General features: G+C 38.3%; 2 protein-coding genes across 2 annotated transcripts in view; one reads left to right on the top strand and one right to left on the bottom strand.

Annotated features, from left to right (window-relative positions):
• Window positions 1-23,325, top strand: part of ART3 (ADP-ribosyltransferase 3 (inactive)) — a 167,111-nt gene that overhangs the window by 27,638 nt on the left and 116,148 nt on the right. The gene's annotated exons all lie outside the window — the stretch shown is intronic.
• On the bottom strand, window positions 15,980-19,184 carry CXCL10 (C-X-C motif chemokine ligand 10). Its single transcript, XM_066384863.1, has 4 exons — window positions 19,057-19,184; window positions 17,999-18,125; window positions 17,684-17,773; window positions 15,980-16,782 (listed from the first exon to the last, which is right to left on the bottom strand). The coding sequence occupies exons 1-4, from the start codon at window positions 19,118-19,120 to the stop codon at window positions 16,764-16,766; spliced, it is 300 nt and encodes a 99-aa protein (XP_066240960.1). The 5' UTR covers window positions 19,121-19,184; the 3' UTR covers window positions 15,980-16,763.

The raw sequence follows: 23,325 nt of genomic DNA on the forward strand, positions 1-23,325 counted from the left end.
ACAGTATGTGTCTATTTGTTCATTGTGTACATTAAATTTACTATTTTACTATATTTACTATTTACACAGTACATGGTGAACTTTCTATACAAAAAAAGAAATAATTTTTCACTTCTGATCTAACTTCCCTAAGAAGATAACCTTTTATTTTCTTAAATACCTGTCTAGACTTTTCTTTCTGAGCTATATTTCTGCATGAGCCTTGTTTTATGGATTTATTTTAATTTTTAAAAACCTCATTTTATTATTTTTCTATTGTAGCAGAGACAAGTACATTTTCCCTTATGTTCAGTGTCTATCCCTCGTAACAGTTAAGTAAGACAATCCTTTGCTCTGGACAAGGTCATGTGAACTGGAGCATTTAAGAGTCAGTATGCCACTTCCATCCTTCTCTTTCCTGTCATGGCAGACCTCAATTGAGACAGATGGAGCTTATATTCCCGATTTAGCATAGAGGCCCTGCCAATTTACATGGAACTTGGTGTGAGCAAGAAGTAAACTTTTAATGTGTTAGGTCTTTAATATTTTGGAAACGTTGTTACTTTCTACAGCATAGTCTAGCAATCTTCTACATTGTTTTTAATGTATGTTTTATAACATGTATATAGCTTATAGCTATATAATGGTGGTGATGGCATACTTAGCACAGCATAGAAAGGCTTTCATGATCTAATCCCTATCTGTCTCTCCAACATTATTTCCCACAATATTCATACCTCTAACTTTATACTTATATTTTTCCAGATTGAACACATGCCTCACACCTTTGTCTTTGCACATACTGTTTCCTCTGGTAGAATTCACTTTTTTCCTTCTACCTACTGGATACATACAAATCTTTCAAATTCCACATCTCCATCACTTTTTTAGTTTTAGTTCATTTTCTCAGTCAGGCTTCCCTGATTTTCTCCATTTTCTTTATACATTTGGAGTTTTTAATTTCAAATTTATTTACTTTTATATATGTCATTAATAGTAAGTTATAAACTTGCAATATTGTCATTTCTTATAACCTGGTATGTAGGGGGCATAAATAAATATTTGTTAAATAAATGCCCTACTTTTGAACAGAGAGCAGTTTAAATCTTTATTGGTTAATACCATCCTAAAAATTAGTTGATAAGTCAGTTGAGAATCAGATAGATTTAGGGGGTTAGGAAGAAAAAAAAACGAGAGAGCAGGGAGGAGAAATTCTGTAACTTAACAGTTTTCCTGTGATCAGTTAAGGCTCTCAGAGTTATATTCTGTATTCATTTGTCATATACCAGAATGTGATTGCAGTTTCTCTTTCTCTCTTTTTTGATACTGCATTGGATTTTTTTCTAGTTTCCTCCATTGAGATACAAACATTGTATTAGTTTTAGGTGTACAACATAATGATTTGATATTTGTTGAAATGATTACCACAGTAAGTCTAGTTTAACCTCCCTAGCCAGGTACAGTTACACATTTTTTCCTTCTGATGAGAACTTTTAATATCTATTCTCTTAGAAACTTTTAAATATGTAATACAATATTATTAACTGTAGTCACCATGCTAATACATTACATCTCCAGTGATAACTCTCTTATTCCTTCTTTTTGCTATGTAAAGTTGCTTGATATTCATGAAGACACCTCACAACTGGTAATATCAAAGAGTTTTTTTCTTTGTTATTTTGTTTTGCCTTTTCAGTGTAAAATAAAGCACATGTTACAACATTAAAATGTGTGGATACAGATTAAAGCAATGTTTTTCAACATACATCAAGGTTGTTAATTCTTTTGTGGACTAGCATGAAGTTTCTGGTGGACTGATACTGGTCAGCAGACTGGTGGTTGAAAACACTGGATTAAAGAACAAATTCTCGCCTGACCTGTGGTGGCGCAGTGGATAAAGCGTCCACCTGGAAATGCTGAGGTTGCCGGTTCGAAACCCTGGGCTTGCCTGGTCAAGGCACATATGGGAGTTGATGCTTCCAGCTCCTCCCCTCATCTCTCTCTGTCTCTCCCTCTCTTCTCTAAAAATGAATAAATAAAAAATTTAAAAAAAAGAACAAATTCTCATATGCTCACTACATAGGTCAAAAATAGAACTTTATCATAGTTCAGAAACCCTTTATGTGCCCCTCCCTGATTGAATTCCCTTCTCACCTCCTGAAGTAATCACGATCCTGAATTTTATGGATATCATTTCTGTTTGTTTTCATCGTATATGTCTTAACTCTGCAATGCAGTGTTAAGTTTACCTGTTTTAAAACTTAGTAAATGGAGTCATACTTCATGTACTTTTCTATGACATGCTTTTTATGTGCAAGATAATTTTTGAGATTCATCTATGTTAATGTGTATAGTTGTACTTCATTTATTACCACTGCTCTATAATATTCCATTGAATTAACATATTCTAATTTACTCACTCATTCTATTTATGGACATTTGGCTTGTGTCAAGAGTTTTGCTGTTATAAACAGTGCTGCTATAACAGTCTTTCATTTCTGTCCTTTGCAAGAATTTGCTTATGTTATCAACATAGTAGTAGAATTTCTAGGACACAGAATGTGCACATGTTAAATTTTATAAGATAATATTAAATTGTCTTCTAAAGTAGTCATAGCTATTTTCTCTTTCACTAGCAGTGGAGGGGCATTCTTTTTTTTTAATAATTTTATTTTTTTAATGGGGTGACATCAATAAATCAGGATACATATATTCAAAGGTAACAAGTCCAGGTTATCTTGTCGTTCAATTATGTTGCATACCCATCACCCAAAGTCAGATTGTCCTCTGTCACCTTCTATCTAGTTCTCTTTGTGCCCCTCCCCCTCCCCCTTTCCCTCTCCCATTCCCCCCTCCCCCCCCCCCCCCCCCCGCAACCACCACTCTTATCAATGTCTCTTAGTTTCACTTTTATGTCCCACCTACGTATGGAATAATGCAGTTCCTGGTTTTTTCTGATTTACTTATTTCGTTTCGTATCATGTTATCAAGATCCCACCATTTTGCTGTAAATGTTCCGATGTCATCATTTCTTATGGCTGAGTAGTATTCCATAGTGTATATGTGCCACATCTTCTTTATCCAGTCATCTATTGACGGGCTTTTTGGTTGTTTCCATGTCCTGGCCACTGTGAACAATGCTGCAATGTGTCTTGACGTATCAATGTTTCTGAGTTTTTGGGGTATATACCCAGTAGAGGGATTGCTGGGTCATAAGGTAGTTCTATTTTCAGTTTTTTGAGGAACCACCATACTTTCTTCCATAATGATTGTACTACTTTACATTCCCACCAACATTGTATGAGGGTTCCTTTTTCTCCACAGCCTCTCCAACATTTGCTATTACCTGTCTTGCTAATAATAGTTAATCGAACAGGTGTGAGGTGGTATCTCATTGCAGTTTTGATTTGCATTTCTCTCATAGCTACTGAAATGAGCATCTTTTCATATATCTGTTGGCCATTTGTATTTCTTCCTGGGAGAAGTGTCTGTTCATATCCTCTTCCCATTTTTTATTGGATTGTTTGTTTGTTTGTTTGTTGTTGAGTTTTATGAGTTCTTTGTATATTTTGGATATTAGGCCCTTATCTGAGCTGTTGTTTGAAAATATCATTTCCCATTTAGTTGGCTTTCTGTTTATTTTGTTATCAGTTTCTCTTGCTGAGCAAAAACTTCTTAGTCTGATGTAGTCCCATTCATTAATTTTTGCCTTCACTTCTCTTGCCTGTGGAGTCAAATTCATAAAATGCTCTTTAAAACCCAGGTCCATGAGTTGAGTACCTATGTCTTCTTCTCTGTACTTAATTGTTTCAGGTCTTATGTTTAGATCTTTGATCCATTTTGAGTTAAATTTTGTACAGGGGGACAAACTGTAGTCCAGTTTCATTCTTTTGCATGTGGCTTTCCAGTTTTCCCAGCACCATTTATTGAAGAGGCTTTCTTTTCTCCATTGTGTGTTGTTGGCCCCTTTATCAAAAATTATTTGACTATATATATGTGGTTTTATTTCTGGACTTTCTATTCTGTTCCATTGGTCTGAGTGTCTATTTTTCTGCCAATACCATGCTGTTTTGATTGTCGTGGCCCTATAATAGAGTTTGAAGTCAGGTATTGTAATGCCCCCAGCTTCATTCTTTTTCTTTAGGATTGCTTTGGCAATTCGGGGTTTTTTATAGTTCCATATAAATCTGATGATTTTTTGCTCTATTTCTTTAAAAAATGTCATTGGAAGTTTGCAATGCTGCAATAAACATGGGGCTGCATGTGTCTTTACGTATCAATGTTTCTGAGTTTTTGGGATATATACCCAGTAGAGGGATTGCTGGGTCATAAGGTAGTTCTATTTGCAGTTTTTTGAGGAACCACCATACTTTCTTCCATAATGGTTGTACTACTTTACATTCCCACCAACAGTGTATGAGGGTTCCTTTTTCTCCACAGCCTCTCCAACATTTGCTGTTACCTGACTTGCTAATAACAGCTAATCGAACAGGTGTGAGGTGGTATCTCATTGCCGTTTTGATTTGCATTTCTCTAATAGCTAAAGAAGATGAGCATCTTTTCATATATCTGTTGGCCATTTGTATTTCTTCCTGGGAGAAGTGTCTATTCATATCCTCTTCCCATTTTTTTATTGGATTGTTTGTTTGTTTGTTGTTGAGTTTTATGAGTTCTTTGTATATTTTGGATATTAGGCCCTCATCTGAGCTGTCGTTTGAAAAAATCATTTCCCATTTAGTTGGCTTTCTGTTTATTTTGTTATCAGTTTCTCTTGCTGAGCAAAAACTTCTTAGTCTGATGTAGTCCCATTCATTAATTTTTGCCTTCACTTCTCTTGCCACTGGAGTCAAATTCATAAAATGCTCTTTAAAACCCAGGTCCCTGAGTTGAGTACCTATGTCTTCTTCTATGTACTTAATTGTTTCAGGTCTTATGTTTAGATCTTTGATCCATTTTGAGTTAATTTTTGTACAGGGGGAGAGACTGTAGTCCAGTTTCATTCTTTTGCATGTGGCTTTCCAGTTTTCCCAGCACCATTTATTGAAGAGGCTTTCTTTTCTCCATTGTGTGTTGTTGGCCCCTTTATCAAAAATTATTTGACTATATATATGTGGTTTTATTTCTGGACTTTCTATTCTGTTCCATTGGTCTGAGTGTCTATTTTTCTGCCAATACCATGCTGTTTTGATTGTCGTGGCCCTATAATAGAGTTTGAAGTCAGGTATTGAAATGCCCCCAGCTTCATTCTTTTTCTTTAGGATTGCTTTGGCTATTCGGGGTTTTTTATAGTTCCATATAAATCTGATGATTTTTTGCTCTATTTCTTTAAAAAATGTCATTGGAAGTTTGATGGGAATTGCATTAAATTTGTATATTGCTTTGGGTAATATAGCCATCTTGATTATATTTATTCTTCCTAGCCAAGAACAAGGTATATTCTTCCATCTCATTATATCTTTTTCGATTTCCCTTAACAATGGTTTATAGTTTTCATTATATAAGTCCTTTACATTCTTTGTTATGTTTATTCCTAAGTATTTTATTTTTTTTGTTGCAATCGTGAAGGGGATTATTCTTTTGAGTTCCTTCTCAGTTGTTTCATTGTTGGCATATAGAAAGGCTATTGACTTCTGTATGTTAATTTTGTATCCTGCGACCTTACTGTATTGGCTTATTGTTTCTAGTAGTCTTTTTGTGGATTCTTTGGGGTTTTCGATGTATAGTATTATATCATCTGCAAAAAGTGATACCTTTACTTCTTCTTTTCCGATATGGATGCCTTTTATTTCTTTGTCTTGTCTGATTGCTCTGGCTAGAACCTCTAGTACCACATTAAATAAGAGTGGAGAGAGTGGACAACCCTGTCTTGTTCCTGATTTAAGGGGGAAAGCCTTCAGTTTAGTGCCATTTAATATGATGTTAGCTAATGGTTTATCATATATGGCCTTTATCATGTTGAGATATTTTCCTTCTATACCCATTTTGTTGAGAGTCTTAAACATAAAATTGTGTTGTATTTTATCGAAAGCCTTTTCTGCGTCTATTGATAAGATCATGTGGTTTTTGTTCTTTGTTTTGTTGATATGGTGTATTACATTAACCGTTTTACGTATGTTGAACCATCCTTGAGATTCTGGGATGAATCCCACTTGATCATGATGTATTATTTTTTTAATATGTTGTTGTATTTGATTTGCTAGTATTTTGTTTAGTATTTTAGCATCTGTATTCATTAGAGATATTGGTCTGTAGTTTTCTTTTTTTTGTGCCATCCTTGCCTGGTTTTGGTATGAGGGTTATGTTGGCTTCGTAAAATGTGTTTGGAAGTATTGCTTCTTCTTCAATTTTTTGGAAGACTTTGAGTAGAATAGGAACCAAGTCTTCTTTGAATGTTTGATAAAATTCGCTGGTATAGCCATCAGGACCTGGACTTTTATTTTTGGGGAGGTTTTTAATGGTTTTTTCTATTTCTTCTCTACTGATAGGTCTGTTTAGGCTTTCTGCTTCTTCTTGACTCAGTCTAGGAAGGTTGTATTTTTCTAGGAATTTATCCATTTCTTCTAGGTTGTTGAATTTAGTGGCATAAAGTTTTTCATAGTATTCTACAATAATTCTTTGTATATCTACGGTGTCCGTGGTGATTTCTCCTCTTTCATTTTGGATTTTGTTTATATGAGTTCTTTCTCTTTTTTCCTTGGTAAGTCTTGCCAAGGGTTTGTCAATTTTGTTGATCTTTTCAAAGAACCAGCTCCTTGTTCTATTAATTTTTTCTATAGTTTTTCTGTTCTCTAATTCATTTATTTCTGCTCTGATTTTTATTATCTCCTTTCTTCGGCTGGTTTTGGGTTGTCTTTGTTCTTCTTTTTCTAGTTCCTTAAGGTGGGAAGTTAAGTGGTTCACTTGGGCTCTCTCTTGTTTGTTCATATATGCCTGAAGTGATATGAACTTCCCTCTTATCACTGCTTTTGCTGCATCCCATAGATTCTGATATGTCGTATTGTCATTTTCATTCGTCTGTATATATCTTTTGATCTCTGCACTTATTTCTTCTTTGACCCATTCATTTTTTAAAAGTATGTTGTTTAGTTTCCACATTTTTGTGGGATTTTTTTCCTCTTTTTTGCAGTTGAATTCTAGTTTCAAGGCTTTATGATCAGAAAATATGCTTGGTACAACTTCGATTTTTCTGAATTTGCTGATGTTGTTTTTGTGGCCCAACTTATGGTCAATTCTTGAGAATGATCCATGTACACTGGAGAAAAATGTATACTCAGTCACTTTGGGATGAAATGTCCTGTAGATGTCTATCATATCCAGGTGCTCTAGTGTTTTGTTTAAGGCCACTATGTCTTTGTTGATTCTCTGTTTGGATGACCGATCTAGAGCCGTCAGCGGTGTATTGAGGTCTCCAAGTATGATTGTGTTTTTTTCAGTTTTTGTTTTAAGATCAATAAGTAGCTGTCTTATATATTTTGGTGTTCCTTGGTTTGGTGCATATATATTAAGAATTGTTATGTCTTCTTGATTCAGTGTCCCCTTAGCCATTATGAAATGGCCATTTTTGTCTCTGAGTACTTTTCCTGTCTTGTAGTCAGCATTATCCGATATGAGTATTGCTACACCTGCTTTTTTTTGGATGTTATTTGCTTGGAGTATTGTTTTCCAGCCTTTCACTTTGAATTTGTTTTTATCCTTGTTACTTAGATGAGTTTCCTGTAGGCAGCATACAGTTGGATTTTCTTTTTTAATCCATTCTGCTACTCTGTGCCTTTTTATTGGTGAGTTTAATCCGTTTACATTTAGTGTAATTATTGATACTTATGAGTTCCCTATTGCCATTTTATATCTTGCTTTCTGTTAGTTTTGTGTCTTGTTTGATCCTTCTCTTTCGTTTTTCTATCGTTTGTTTTTATTTGGTTGTATTCCATACATCTTTCCACTGTTGCTATCTTTTTTATCTCATGTGCTTCTGTGGTGGTTTTTTCAATGGTGGTTACCTTTGAATAATGAAAAGGGTCCCTACCCTGTTCATTGTAGCGAACTATTTTGTGAGTACTTTTGCACTCCATCTTCCTTTGCTACTGTTAATCTCCATCTTCTCCCCCTCTTTCTTTTTGTTGTTGTCACAGTTTAAATTTGGTTTTATTGTGTTCTTCTTGGAGCTTTTACTTGTGGCTCTGTTTTTTTTTTTGTTCTTTGTATCTGATTGGAGAACCCCCTTTAGTAATTCCTGGAGTGGGGGTTTTCTGATGATAAATTCCCTCATCTTTTCTGTATCTGTGAATGTTTTGATTTCTCCTTCATATTTGAAGGATAGCTTTGATGGGTATAGTATTCGTAGCTGAAAGTTCCTCTCTTTCAGGACTTTAAATATTGGGGTCCACTCTCTTCTAGCTTGTAGAGTTTCTGCTGAGAAATCTGATGATAATCTAATGGGCCTTCCTTTATATGTTGTATTCTTCTTTTCCCTGGCTGCCTTGAGAATTTTTTCTTTGCTGTTGGTTTGTGTCAATTTCATTATGATATGCCTTGGAGTAGGTTTGTTGGGGTTAAGAAAACTCGGAGTTCTGTTTGCTTCTTGAACTTGAGGCTTTAGTTCTTTCCACAGGCTTGGGAAGTTCTCATCTATTATTTGTTTGAGTATGTTCTCCATTCCATTTTCTCTCTCTTCTCCCTCTGATATACCTATTATTCTTATGTTATTCTTTTTGATGGAGTCAGATAATTTTTGTAGGGCTATCTCATTTTTTTTAATTTTTGAGTCTTTCTTCTTCTCTCTGTTGTGCCTCAAGTTGCTTGTCTTCTATTTCACTAATCCTCTCTTCTATCTGACCTGTTCTATTAGCTAAGCTTGTTACTTCATGTTTCAGCTCGTGAATTGAGTTTTTCATCTCTGTTTGATTTGTTTTTATAGTTTCAATTTCCTTGGACATATATTCTTTGTGTTCATTGAGTTGTTTTCTGAGCTCCCTAAATTGTCTTTCTGTGTTTTCTTGTATATCTCGAAGGATTTTTAGGATTTCTATCTTGTATTCTCTGTCATTTAGCTCCAAGGTTTTCAATATATTAAATTTTTTCTCCATAGATTTTTCCTCTTCTATCTGTGTAACCTCTCTTTCTTTTGTATCCATGATATTCAATTTTCTCTTCCTTAATGGCATCTGAGGGTGGTTTTGTTGATAGTATTAATGAGATTTAATAAAGAATAAAAAGTTAAAAAAATAAAAAATCAAAAAGTTTTTTTTTAAATTAATAATGAAATAAAAATAAAATAAAATAAAAATTAAAAAAAAAGGAAATTATTCCCCCCTCCTTTTTTCCTCTCCTCTCCTCTCCCCTCTTTCTTGAGAAAAATCTTGTGGTGAACTGTGAATTATAACAAACAATGCCTGTAATGGAGGTCCTGAATTGGGGAAAAGTAATAAAGGGGCAAAAAAAAGAAAAAAAGAAAAGAAGGGGGTATGGACCCACAAAAAGCAAATAAGGAAAAAATTTGGGTCAAGAATAAAATGATTTGCTTTTAGGTGTTGGTTGATTAAGAGTTATGATGAGAGGAATAAGAGGAAAACAGAAAAATGGGGGGACAAATTAAAAAATTACTATTGTATTTAGTGGAACAAGAACTAGATAAAATGGAGAGCCAGGGATGGGAGCACTGCTAGTGAGTTAAAAAGGTGAAGTAAAAAAACCCAAAATACCACAAACATAAGTTTGAGTCCCAGATAAGATAATTTGTTTGTTATTGAGGTTTGAATGAGAGGAGATGTAAAGGAGAAAGGAAGAAACTAATATAGAAGGAGAAAAGCAAGAGAGAGAGAGAATAAAAAGAAGGAACCACTAAAAGATGAAAAAAGAAAAAAGAGAGAGAGAGAGAGAGAGAGAGTTAAGGGTTTTGGAGTGCAACCCTCATAGAGAGAAAGGAAGAGGATAGAAAAGATAATGGGAGATGTAACACTTATGGGTAGTGTAGTTCAAGGAGAGGAGAGAGTAAGACCGGCAGAGAGTTAATCGGCCAAATTGGAGGAGGAAAAAAAATATCAAGAATGAAGATAAGAGAAACAAACGAACAAATATAATAAAATGGGATAGGTTATAAAGTCTGCAGATTATTCTTGATTTTGAGAGGTTATCTTCTTGCTTTTTCTTTTCTCTCCCTCTTCCTGGTTGGTGACTCTGTACCCCAGGTTCTGCCCCTTTGGCACGCTCAGGTAGAGGTTTGCAGTTGATAAGTCTCTATGGTGATGTCATGTATTGTGCTTTAGTCTCGTCGGCAGTCGAGGCTCATTAGCATTTATAGGCTCCGACAGTGAGAGAGTCCGTGTTCCTGGAGCCTTTCTCCTAGTCTTTCCTTCCTCAATTAGTAGCCTGATAATCCAGCTATGGGGTTGCTGCTGCCTCTGCCTGGATAGTAAGAGGCTCCAAGAGCTGGCAACTCCCCACTCTATTTCCACTCAGTACAGGGCTCTGGGTAAGGCTCAGTCAGTCAGAGCTGCTAGCATAATCAGGCAGGGTTTCCGCCCACTCAAAGACCTCTGGCTCTGCCACTCTGTCTGGTAACACAGGCGGGTGCCCACTTCTGGGGCGCTTGGAGGAAACTCTCGCTCACTATCTGCACGCGCAGACCAGGATATCCGGCCAGCAGTCTCACGCTCTGAGTGAAACCCCCAACCGCATGGAAAAGTTGCAGCGTTGGAATTGGCTCTCTCTCCGTCCCCTTGCGCGGCTTTTGCAAGGCGCTGGGGCGGCCCGAGATTCCGCTTTGGCCCACACAAAGGCCCCTGACTCTGCCCCTCTGTGCGATAACACGGGCGCGCACTGCTGAGGCACTTGGAGAAATCTCTCGCTCACTATCTGCGCACGCAGACCAGGATATGAGGCCGGCCGCGTTTCCCTCTGAGTGAATCCTGTACCAGCACGGAAAAGTTCCACCGTTGGAATTAGTTCTCGCTCCCTCCCGTGCGCGGCCTTCCCAGGGCCCTGGGGCTGCCCAGAGATTCCGCCCTTGGCCCACAGAAAGGCCTCTGACTCTGCCTTTCTGTGGGGTAACATGGGCACCCACTCCTGGGGCTTAGGAAGAAATCTGTGCGCGCCGAGCAGGAGATCGGGTAAAATGGCTGACCCGCTTGTCTTTCTTTGTTTGGGTTTGGCGCGAGTGTTAGCTTGTATTGCCCGGGTTGCCACAGGATCAGTTTTTCCTCGGCTTGGATCTCTGTGCCACAGCCTAGTTCGGCCGTTTGTGCCGCGGCCTGGATCTATTCACCCCCTTTGCCTGCCTCAGTTTCTATATTCACGGATCCCAGAGAAAGCCGCCCTATTTAGGTTAGTGAGGAAGGTGGAGCATTTCTTACTCCCTATTTCCTTCGGGGTTTGGTTATATATTTAGCCAATTTTTCGCTCAACCATACCTTCGGGTATATTGCAAAACATCTGGAGGCTCCAAGGATAGGTTTTTCTGTTTCTGGTTGAAGATCTTGTTGTGTTTTGGGGGAGATTTGTCGGTATCGCTTCCTACCCCGCCATTACTCTGACCGGGGCATTCTTGATTGCTCTGAGTCCTTCCTCACTTTTGGTATTACTCAAGTTAAAAATATTTTCCAGTCTTCATCAAGAAAAAAAAAGAGAGAGCTCAAATAAATAAAATTATAAAGAAAATGGAGAAGTAACAACTGAGACTGCAGAAATAGAAGGGATTGTAAGAAAATATTTGATACTATGAAGATCTATATGCCAAAAAATTGGACAACCTAGGTGAAATGGATAAATTCCTAGAAACATACAATCAATCTTCCAAACTCAATCTGGAAGAATCAGAAAATCTAAAGAGACCGATTACAACAAATGAAATTGAAACAGTTATCAAAAAACTCCCAGCAAACAAAAGTCCTAGACCGGATTTCTTCACAGGCAAATTTTACTAAATATTCAAGGAAGAACTAACACCTATCCTTCTCAAGCTATTTCAAAAAATTCAAGAGGAGGAAAGACCTCCAAGCTCCCTTTATGAGGCAAGCATTATTCTTATTCCAAAATCAGGTAAAGACCCTACAAAGAAAGAAAATTATAGGCCAATATCTCTGATGAACATAGATACTAAAATTCTCAACAAAATATTAGCAAACCAGATCCAGCAATACATTAAAAAAAATCATACATCATGATCAAGTGGGATTTATTCTGGGGAGGCAAGGCTGGTACAATATTCGCAAATCAATCAATGTGATTCATCACATAAACAAAAGGAAGGACAAAAATCACATAATTATATCAATAGATGAAGAAAAAGCATTTGATTAAATACAGCACCCATGTAGGATTAAAACTCTAAGCAGAGTGGAAATACAGCGAACATACCTCAACATGATAAAGGCCATCTATGATAAACTGACAGCCAACATCATACTCAATGGGGAAAAATTAAAAGCAATCCCCTTAAGATCAGGAACAAGGCAGGGATGCCCTCTTTCACCACTCTTATTCAACATAATTCTGGAAGTCCTAGCCATAGCAATCAGACAAGAAGAAGAAATAAAAGGCATCCAAATGGAAATAAAGTAAAACTATTGTTATTTGCTAATGACATGATACTGTACATAGAAAACCCTAAAGTCCCAGTCAAAAAAACTACTAGACATGATAAATGAATTTGGTAGGGTAGCAGGATTTAAAATAAATATTCAGAAATCAGTGACATTTTTATACACCAACAATAAACTGTCCAAAAGAGAAATGAAGGAAACAATCCCCTTCACTATTGCAACAACAAAAAAAGTACCTAGGAGTAAATTTAACTAAGGAGGTAAAAGACTTGTACTCAGAAAATTATAAGACATTGAAAAAAGAAATCAAGGAAGATACAAACAAGTAGAAGCATATACTGTGTTCATGAATAGTAAGAATAAACATCATTAAAATATATATATTACCCAAAGCAATCTATAGATTCAATGCAATTCCTATTAAAATAGCAATGACATACTTCAAAGATATAGAACAAATATTCCAAAAATTTATATGGAACCAAAAAAGAACACAAATAGCCTCAGCAATCTTGAAAATGAAGAATAAAGTAGGAGGTATGACACTTCCTGATATCAAGTTATACTACCAGGCTATTTTACTCAAAACATCTTGGTACTGGCATAGGAACAGGCACACAGATCAAGGGAACAGAACAGAGAACCCAGAAATAAACCCACGCCTTTATGGTCAATTGATATTTGACAAAGGAGGTAAGAGCATACAATGGAGTAAAGACAGTGTCTTGAATAAATGGTATTGGGAAAATTGGATAGGTACATGCAAAAAAATGAAACTAGACCACCAACTTACACCATCCACAAAAATAAACCCAAAATGGATAAACAACTTAAACGTAAATCACAAAACCATAAATATCTTGGAAGAAAACATAGGCAGTAAACTCTCTGATATCTCTCATAGCAATATTTTTGCTGATTTATCTCCATGGGCAAGTGAAATAAAGGACAGGATAAACAAATGGGATATATCAAACTAAAAAGCTTTTGCACAGCAAAAGACACTATGAAAAAAATAATAAGACAACCCACACAATGGGAGAACATATTTGCCAATACAGCTGATAAGGGGTTAATAACCAAAATTTATAAAGAACTTCTAAAATTTAACATCAGGAAGATAAACAATCCAATTAAAAAATGGGCAAAAGAACTGAACACTTTTCCAAAGAGGACATACAGATAGCCAATAGGCATATGAAAAAATGTTCAACGTCACTAATCATCAGAGAAATGCAAATTAAAACCACAATGAGATACTGCCTCACACCTGTCAGAATGGCAATCATTAACAAGTCAACACACACTAAGTGCTGGAGAGGGTGTAGAGAAAAGGGAACCCTCCTGCAATGCTGATGGGAATGCAAACTTGTGCAGCCACTCTGGAAAACGGTATGGTGATTCCTCAAAAAATTAAAAATGGAACTGCCTTTTGACCCAGCTATCCAACTTTTAGAAATATAGCCTAAGAATACCAAATCACTGATTCAAAAGAAGATATGCACCCCCATGTTTATTGCAGCATTGTTTACAGTAGCCAAGATCTGGAAACAGCCCAAGTGTCCCTCAGTGGACAAGTAGATTAAAAGCAGTAGTACATATACACAATGGAATACTACGTGGCTGTGAAAAAGAAGGAAATGTTACCTTTTGTGACAGCATTGATGGACCTGGAGATTATTATGCTAAGTGAAATAAGCCAGGCAGAGAAAGACAAATATCGTATGGTTTCACTTATATGTGGAACCTAATGAACAAAGTGAACTGAAGAACAGAATAGAGGCAGAGGCAGGACACAGGGAGCAGAGGGACAGCAGTCAGAGGGAAGGGGCATGAGGGGATGGGATCAGAGAAGGTGAAGGGATTAGAGAAATTATATATACATAACACATATATACAGAAAACAGGACAGCAAATCCCAGAGGGGAGGGGGAGGGAGTTAGGGGTAGGGGAGCAAAGGGGTGTAATGGGGTACATGGGGGTGGGGTATATTGAGTGGGACACTTGAATCCATGTTAACACAATAAATTAAAGATAATAAAAAATTTTAAAAATTGCCAGTCTGGTGGTATGAAATGGCATCCCATATGGCCCTGGCCGGTTGGCTCAGTGGTAGAGCGTCAGCCTGGCGCGGGGGACCCGGGTTCGGTTCCCGGCCAGGGCACATAGGAGAAGCGCCCATTTGCTTCTCCACCCCCCACTTCCTCTCTGTCTCTCTCTTCCCCTCCCACAGCCAAGGCTCCATTGGAGCAAAGATGGCCCGGGCGCTGGGGATGGCTCCTTGGCCTCTGCCCCAGGCGCTAGAGTGGCTCTGGTCGCAGCAGAGCGACGCCCCGGAGGGGCAGAGCATCGCCCCCTGGTGGGCAGAGCATCACCCCTGGTGGGCGTGTTGGGTGGATCCTGGTCGGGTGCATGTGGGAGTCTGTCTGACTGTCTTTCCCCGTTTCCAGCTTCAGAAAAATACTAAAAAGAAAAAAAATGAAATGGCATCCCATAATGATTTGAATGGATATGTCCCCAATTCAGGGGTCCCCAAACTATGGCCTGCGGGCCACATGCGGCCCCCTAAGGCCATTTATTCGGCCCCCGCCACACTTCCGGAAGGGGCACTTCTTTTATTGGTGGTCAGTGAGAGGAGCATAGTTCCCATTGAAATACTGGTCAGTTTGTTGATTTAAATTTACTTGTTCTTTATTTTAAATATTGTATTTGTTCCCGTTTTGTTTTTTTACTTTAAAATAAGATATGTGCAGTGTGCATAGGGATTTGTTCATAGTTTTTTTATAGTCCGGCCCTCCAACGGTCTGAGGGACAGTGAACTGGCCCCCTGTGTAAAAAGTTTGGGGACCCCTGCCCTAATTAATGAGGTTGGACATCTTTTCATATGTTAAGGGTGTATGCTTTTTTCCTTCTGTGTAATTCCTATTCACTTCTGTTTTTCATTTTTCTATTAGTTGTCTAGCTTTCTCTTTTCTAGCCATAGGAGTTTAAAAAATATGTTCTCAATACTAATAATTTGCCAACTGAATTCAATGACTACTTGGATATAGAAGGTGAGGATGAAGAAGGAATATAGAATTACTCCCCAGTCTCCAGTTTGGGCAAGAGTGGATGATGGCGCTATTAAAGTAGGACACACAGTAGAGGAGGAGAAATAGATCTGGGGGAGAGGGGAATTAATTTAAGATATTTTGGAGTTTGATGTTCTTATGGGATATCCACATGGAGATATCTCCTAGAAAGTTGGCAATAAGGGTCTGAAGCTCAGGACACATCAGTTACGCCACTCAGTCCTGAAGGAATCTTGTATGATGGGCCTTTCAGGAGAGTACAGGTAGAAGGAATATGATAATTTTCAATCTCATTTGTCCTCTACTCATCCCAACTTCTCTAGGCTATGAATTCTCCAATTTAAGCTTCATATGAAATAAATATCCCAGCCAAATGACACACCAGACACTTCATCATAGTTGTAATTATTTTATTATCTTCTTGGTCTCTCAACAGTTAAACAATCTTTCTTAATATTTCCAGAAGAGCACACCATTTTTATTTTGAAAAACATCTAGCATATTGTCTTACATGACGTGCAGAGAAAAATATCTAGATTTTAAAATGTCTTCTGTTCTTCATGTGTAGTACTTAATTATACAAGTTATTTCATAAACACTGAAAACAATATAAAGAACATACATCTAAGAATCTACTTTTTATAGTCTTAAATAATACTGTTTTCATATACCTTTTCAGACATTTCTAGCTGCTCCTATGTATTTTGAATTTTATATATAACTTCCAGAAGAATCTGAGCCCCTTAGGAGGTTGGCAGTAGAAGCCCAGGGAGTAAAGATCTTTCTTTAAAAAGCAGATTTGTGTTATTTTGATTGTACTTTTAGTTATTTGAGATTTCTAACAACTCTGGTAAGCCTAGAGGTGGAAAGCTCTCTTAATAACCTTTATAAGATAGGAAAGGTGAGGAAAGCAGGGCTAGGACTAGCACATTCACTGAGAATTTAGCACCTGAGCATAGCTTATAGGACAGTCCAGGGCAGAGTTACTACTGAACAGCTTGGGATGATGAGCCGGCCACCTCCCTGCAGGAATAGCAGCAGCTAATTTGGTGACTGTGGTTGGTCACCTTTTAGGAGAACTACAATCCAGGGACAGTTTGGGCTTGACATATACTATATGTAAGGGAATGATGGTCCATCCTTAACAACAGTGCAGTGATTATGCTTCTCTCTGTGTTCAAGAAGATCTCGTAGAGCTGTAAAAAGAGAAAGGGGGTGCAAAAGTGTGAAACCCTCAACTCTGGCTTCAGTCTGGGTTCTACTTGAAACTTGCTGAGTTCATCGATAACCCCAAATCCTCAGGTGAAGTGTGTAGTTAGCTTTCCTGCTGCTACACACTCACTGTGGATTACAGGTGCTGCTTTTTTTAAGGCCAGGGAAGGCACGAGCGATGTTTGTCAGCTTTGCTTGGATAATTACACCTCTGCCTCAAGGTTGAAGTGATTTATAGACACTTTTATTTATTTATTTTTTTAATTTTTTTTTTTTTTTTTTGCATTTTCTTTTCTGAAGCTGGAAACAGGGAGAGACAGTCAGACAGACTCCCGCATGCGCCCGACCGGGATCCACCCGGCACGCCCACCATGAGGCGACGCTCTGCCCACCAGGGGGCGATGCTCGGCCCATCCTGGGCGTCGCCATGTTGCGACCAGAGCCACTCTAGTGCCTGGGGCAGAGGCTACAGAGCCATCCCAGCGCCCGGGCCATCTTTGCTCCAATGGAGCCTTAGCTGCGGGAGGGGAAGAGAGAGACAGAGAGGAAGGCGCGGCGGAGGGGTGGAGAAGCAAATGAGCGCTTCTCCTATGTGCCCTGGCCAGGAATCAAACCCGGGTCCTCCGCACGCTAGGCCGACGCTCTACCGCTGAGCCAACCGGCCAGGGCATTTATAGACACTTTTAGATGTGTAGTCAGGGAACTTTTGATACCACAGAGACGGCACCTTTGTATATAAATAATTGGAAGTAGAGAAGAGGATATGGTGGTAACACACTTTTAAGCCAAGGATCCCACAGGAAAGCTCAATGCAAATATTTCTAACTTCCCAAAATCGACATTTCTTAAAGAACAGTTAGTTCTGCAAGTAAACAGCAAACCTACCTCCTCTTGCTAAATGATTTCAGTATATTCTTGACGAGTTTAGACTCTGGATTCAGACATCTTTTTCCCCTGTTCTTTTTCATTGTGACACTAAAGAAGTAAATAGGAGTAAAAATATTTAAAATAATATTGGGCCAATAAACAGATGCAATATATAGTTTTTAAGTTAGACATTTAAGTTTTACTCTATATCTTTCTCTTTAATATACAGAAGTCTTAGAATCATCACAAACCCTTTGCTGATCTTTTGTGATCAGTAAATATTTTTATGTGATTACAGCCAGGGAGATGATCATCAGATGATATTCTACTCACATGATCTCCACATGTGGACAAGATTGACTTGCAGGAATCATTTCAAGTTTTTCTAAGGACCTTGGATTAACAGGTTTATCACTAATCGTGATGCAGCTACAGCGTGTAGTTCTAGAGAGAGGTATTCCTGCAGAAAAAAGAAACGACAGGTACAGCAGGGGAGGTTAGCACAGTTGTCATTTTAGGCAATTAATGTGGATTAAGTGGTGCCTAGCAGAACCTGTATGCCCCTGTCATCACATAGTCACTTAATCTGAGAAGGGATGATTCCATTATGAAATAGCTCTGAATGATTAATTAGTTGATTAGCTGAAAGAATGTAATTGCAACTTCTGATTTTAAGTTCATACCCTTGAGCACAGTTCATTCATTGGTTACTTAAGCTGAGTTAACTAAGGGTATATCTGTGTCATCTTCTCATTCCTTCCCAGTATCTGTACTCTCTTTTCCCCTCCTCTTCTGCTCCCATCTTCCTCCTCTTCCCACTTATTCCAGTTGCTTCTCTGACCATAAATTCTGTGACCAGAGGGAATCTCTGCTTACTTACCCTTTATTCATAACAGCCTATAAAACTTTGCAAATACACTATTTCTATATTTGTACCCAGTTCTATTTCTAACCTTACAAATTAAATATCCCTTGAGCCTGACTGGTGGTGGTGCAGTGGATGGATCGTCGACCTGGGACTCTGATGTCCCAGTTTTGAAACCCTGAGATCCCTAGCTTGAGTGTAGGTTCATCCAGCTTGAGCACGGGCTCACCAGCTTGAACACAGGCTTGCTCGCCTGAGCATGGGATCAGAGACATGAGCCCATGGTTGCTGGCTTGAAGCCCAAAGGTTTCTGTTTGAAGCCCAAGGTCGCTGGCTTGAGCAAGGGCTCACTGGCTGGGCTGAGCCCCCTGGTCAAGGCATGTATGAGAAGCAATCAGTGAACAACTGAAGTGCTGCAGCTACAAGTTCATGCTTCTCATCTTTTCCTCTTCCTTTCGCTCTCTCTCTGTCTCTCTTTCTCAAATAATAATAATAATAATAATAATAATCCCTTGATGTTCCTTACCTTGAGCTCCACTCAGAGTCAGAAGAAGCATAAGGCAGAAAATAAAAACAGCACTTTGGTTCATGGTGTTGTGCCTGGAGGTTCCTCTGCAGTAAGCTCAGAATGTCTAAGCAGTTGAGGAATGTCTTAGAAAACGTGAGGCTAGGCCACAGTATTTATTTGTAAGGGCGCCTTTCCTCTCTGACGCTGATTGGATAACATTCCACTTGACTCAGCAAAACCTGCTGGCTGTTTCTTGGGGAAGTCCCATGTTGCTGATTGAAGGTGTTATTTGTCTTTATTGTGGCTTTTGAGTTATGGAATTTCCCTCCATCCTACTTTCTTTCTTTCTTTTTTGTTAAGTTTCACTTTCCAAATCATGAACTATTTCTTGAAAAACTGATCTTTACTGCATAGAGTAATACTTTTTTAAATGGATCTTGGATTCTCATCTTTAACCTCTGCAAAATAAAAATGTCAATTTAATCCTCAAATGAAATCCCTAAATACAGTTTTAAAATGCTTATGTCTTATTATTGTGTTTTGAGTCCTTCTTAATTTGCAGCAGTTAGGCATGATTGGGAATATCTTACATTTATTCACTTAATGGGTTTCAGAGATGTCTTTTACTTTCTTGTTGTATCCCTATAATAACCCTGTAAGAATTTTCTTCATTTTAGATATGGAAGAATAATCTTAGAGGTTAGATAATTGTGTTGCCATTTGTTTATTCTAACTATGTCTTTTTCTCAACATTTATTTTAAACTTCTGTAATTACTTTCAGAGGCTAAGTAATTTTTTATAATTTCTCTAAGCAATTTAAAAAAATTCATCAGTAATGGATTTTTTTTTTCATTTTTTGTAGTAAATCTAATTTCTGGAAACAATAATTTAGCCAGGCATTGCCCTCTAATCAGATACTATAAAGTAACAGGTTTGATCTTCTTGGAGAAGGTTATAAATATGGAACTGGCAAGTTTCAAAGAATTTTAGAAATGTTTTGCCATTTACAACATCATTAGTATAAGTGAATAGCCTTCAACGTAACTATTTTGAGGGGAAATTTGGATATTTGAAATCTAGTGTGTTAGTAAAAACCTTTCATGTATTACAGTCAGCCCTTGAATAAAAACATCATAATATCAAGAATGGAGTAAGAAAAGGATTCATAGTTATAATAGGATTATTGAAAAAACAAAGGATGCTCTTTGAAGAAATAAATTTAAAAGAGTAGAGGGCCTGCCTGGTTGACTTAGTGATGGAGCATCCACCTGGAGTGTGGATGTCCCAGGTTCGATTCCTAGTCAGGGCACATAGGAGAAGTGACTGTCTGCTTCTCCATCCCTCCTCCTTCTTTCCCCACCCCCCCCCCACAAGCCATGGCTTGATTGGTTCAAGTGAGTTGTCCTTGGGTGCTGAGGATGGCTCCCTGACCTCTGCCACTGGCGCTACAGAAATGACTTCAGTTGCAACATAGCAACATCCCCAGATGGCCAGAGCACCCAGTTGGGGTGCATGCGAGAGTCTGTCTTTCTGCCTCCCTCCTCTCACATAAAATAAAATAAATAAATAAAAAATAAAATAAAATATAAATAAAATAAAAAGAGTAGAGCAGACCTTGGGAGAACAGGGAAACAGAGAGGTTGATTTAGGGTGAGTACATCTCTAAGAAGAGTAAACTGCAAAGCAAAGGGAAAAAGTATTAGCCATTGAACTGATAACAGATAACTGAAATCAGTACAATTTCAACTGGATGACAAGGGCAAACTTTATGTCTTAGCATTTATTACTTGGCTGATTATTCACAGCAGATAATATCGGTAGGAAGTAGGTGATACCCCTATAACATGCAATAGGATCCAAGTCTGGTTGTATTTTTTGCAAGGGGTTGGTAACGGTATCCAAGCTGAAATACTGTTTCAAATGCAAGCATCATCCTGCAGTGGGAAATCTGCAGGTGACACTTAGAACCTAGGGAAAAATATCTGGGAAGTCTCTTCATAGTCAGGGAAACCACAACAATGCAGAGACAGGCCAGGGAAAGGCAAGGCTGGTAGCGTAGGATTAGGCTAGTGCATCTGGCAACTTCTGGCCCAAAACTTAGCAAAGAAGCCAAGATAAAAGCCCATATCTGCAGACTGGACACACATAAGACTTGGAACCTCAAATGTAGTAGCCCTATCATAAGAACAGTGAATGAATTATTGCGTAGGCCAGGCAGAAATTGCTGGATACCTCATTATAAAATGTCCATTGTCTCTACTAGCAACTTTTGTCTATTAGTGTAGCTACGCCAGCTCTTTTTTGGTTACTGTTAATATATCTTTTTCTATTCTTTAACATAATCTGTTTGTGTCTTTATTTATTTATTTATTTATTTATTTATTTATTTATTTATTTATTTTTAGTGAGTGAGCAAGAGAGAGGGACATAAAGGGACAGACAGGAGGGCAGAGAGAGATGGGAAGCATCAACTTGTGGCACCTTAGTTGTTCATGTTCATTGATTGCTTTCTTTTTTTTTTTTTTACAGAGACAGAGAGAGAGGGGGGGGATAGACAGGGACAGACAGACAGGAACGGAGAGATGAGAAGCATCAATCATTAGTTTTTCATTGCGCAATGCGACACCTTAGTTGTTCATTGATTGCTTTCTCATATGTGCCTTGACCCCAGGCCTTCAGCAGACTGAGTAACCCCTTGCTCAAGCCAGTGACTTTGGGTCCAAGCTGGTGAGCTTTGCTCAAACCAGATGAGCCCGTGCTTCAGCTGGTGACCTCAGGGTCTTGAACCTGGGTCCTCTGCATCCCAGTCCAACGCTCTATCCACTGCGCCACTGCCTGGTCAGGCTTGATTGCTTTCTTATATGTGCCTTGATGTGGGGGCTTCAGCTAAGCCAGTGACCCCTTGCTCAAGCCAGCGACCTTGGGTTTAATCCAGCGACCTTAGGCTTCAAGCCAGCAACCTTTGGGCTTAAGCCAGTAAATATGGGGTCATGTCTATAGCTACCCTGCGCTCAAGCTGATGAGCCCACACTCAAATGGTGACCTTGGGGTTTCAAACCTGGGTCCTTAGTGTCCCAGGCCGACACTCCATCCACTGCAACACCACGTGGTCAGGCTGTTTGTGTCTTTTAATCTAAATTATGTCTTCTGTGAAAAGTGTACAGTGGGATCATACTACATTTCAAAATCCATTCTGCCAATATCTGGCTTTTGATTGGAATGTTTATTCTATGTACATTTAATGTACGTAATAATAAGGAAAGACTTACATCTACCATTTTGCTATTTGTTTTCTTAATGTCTTGTCTTTTTTGCTTCTCTAGGCCTCCCGTCTTTTATATTAAATAAATATTTTCTAGTACTGTATATCATATTAATTTCATTTTTTAAATGGGTTTATTGAGATATAATTTACACATATACAATGAACCCATTTAAGGAATAAATTTCAATGACTTTTAGTATATTCAAAGAGTTTTGCAACCATCACCATAATCAATTTTAAAATATTTTTATTATTCCATTAAGAAACTATATATTTCTACCTATTGTCCACCAACATCCTACCCTGCCCAGCCCTAGATAATCACTAATGTACTTTCTCTTTTTATAGATTTGACTATTCTATTCATGTCGTATGACTGGCATCTTTGTCATTTCTTTTACTATATATTTTTTGGGTTATTTTCTTAGTGATTACCTGGGGATTATAATTAACACCTTAATTTCAAACAGTATAGTATAATACAAATTTAATTTCAGTAGTATACAAAATTTTGCTCCAGCATCTCCATTATAGCTCTGTTCCTTTCCTCATTTGTGCTGTTATCATACAAGTTAAATCTTTATGCTTTATTAGCCCATCAGTACAGTTTTATAATTACTGTTTTATACAGTTGTCTTTAAATCAGAAAAGGAAGACACAATTATACCATCTTTTATATTTACCCAAGTAGTTATTTTATTTTATTTTAGTTTTTGCATTTTTCTGAAGCTGGAAACGGGGAGAGACAGTCAGACAGACTCCCACATGCGCCCTACTGGGATCCACCCGCACGCCCACCAGGAGCGACGCTCTGTCCACCAGGGGGCGATGCTCTGCCCCTCTGGAGCGTCGCTCTGCCGCGACCAGAGCCACTCTAGCGCCTGGGGCAGAGGCCAAGGAGCCATCCCCAGCGCCCGGGCCATCTTTGCTCCAATGGAGCCTTGGCTGCGGGAGGGGAAGAGAGAGACAGAGAGGAAGGAGGGGGGTGGTGGAGAAGCAAATGGGCGCTTCTCCTATGTGC

The sequence above is a fragment of the Saccopteryx leptura genome, chromosome 5 (assembly GCF_036850995.1).
Source record: "Saccopteryx leptura isolate mSacLep1 chromosome 5, mSacLep1_pri_phased_curated, whole genome shotgun sequence".
Classification (NCBI taxonomy): Eukaryota; Metazoa; Chordata; class Mammalia; order Chiroptera; family Emballonuridae; genus Saccopteryx; species Saccopteryx leptura.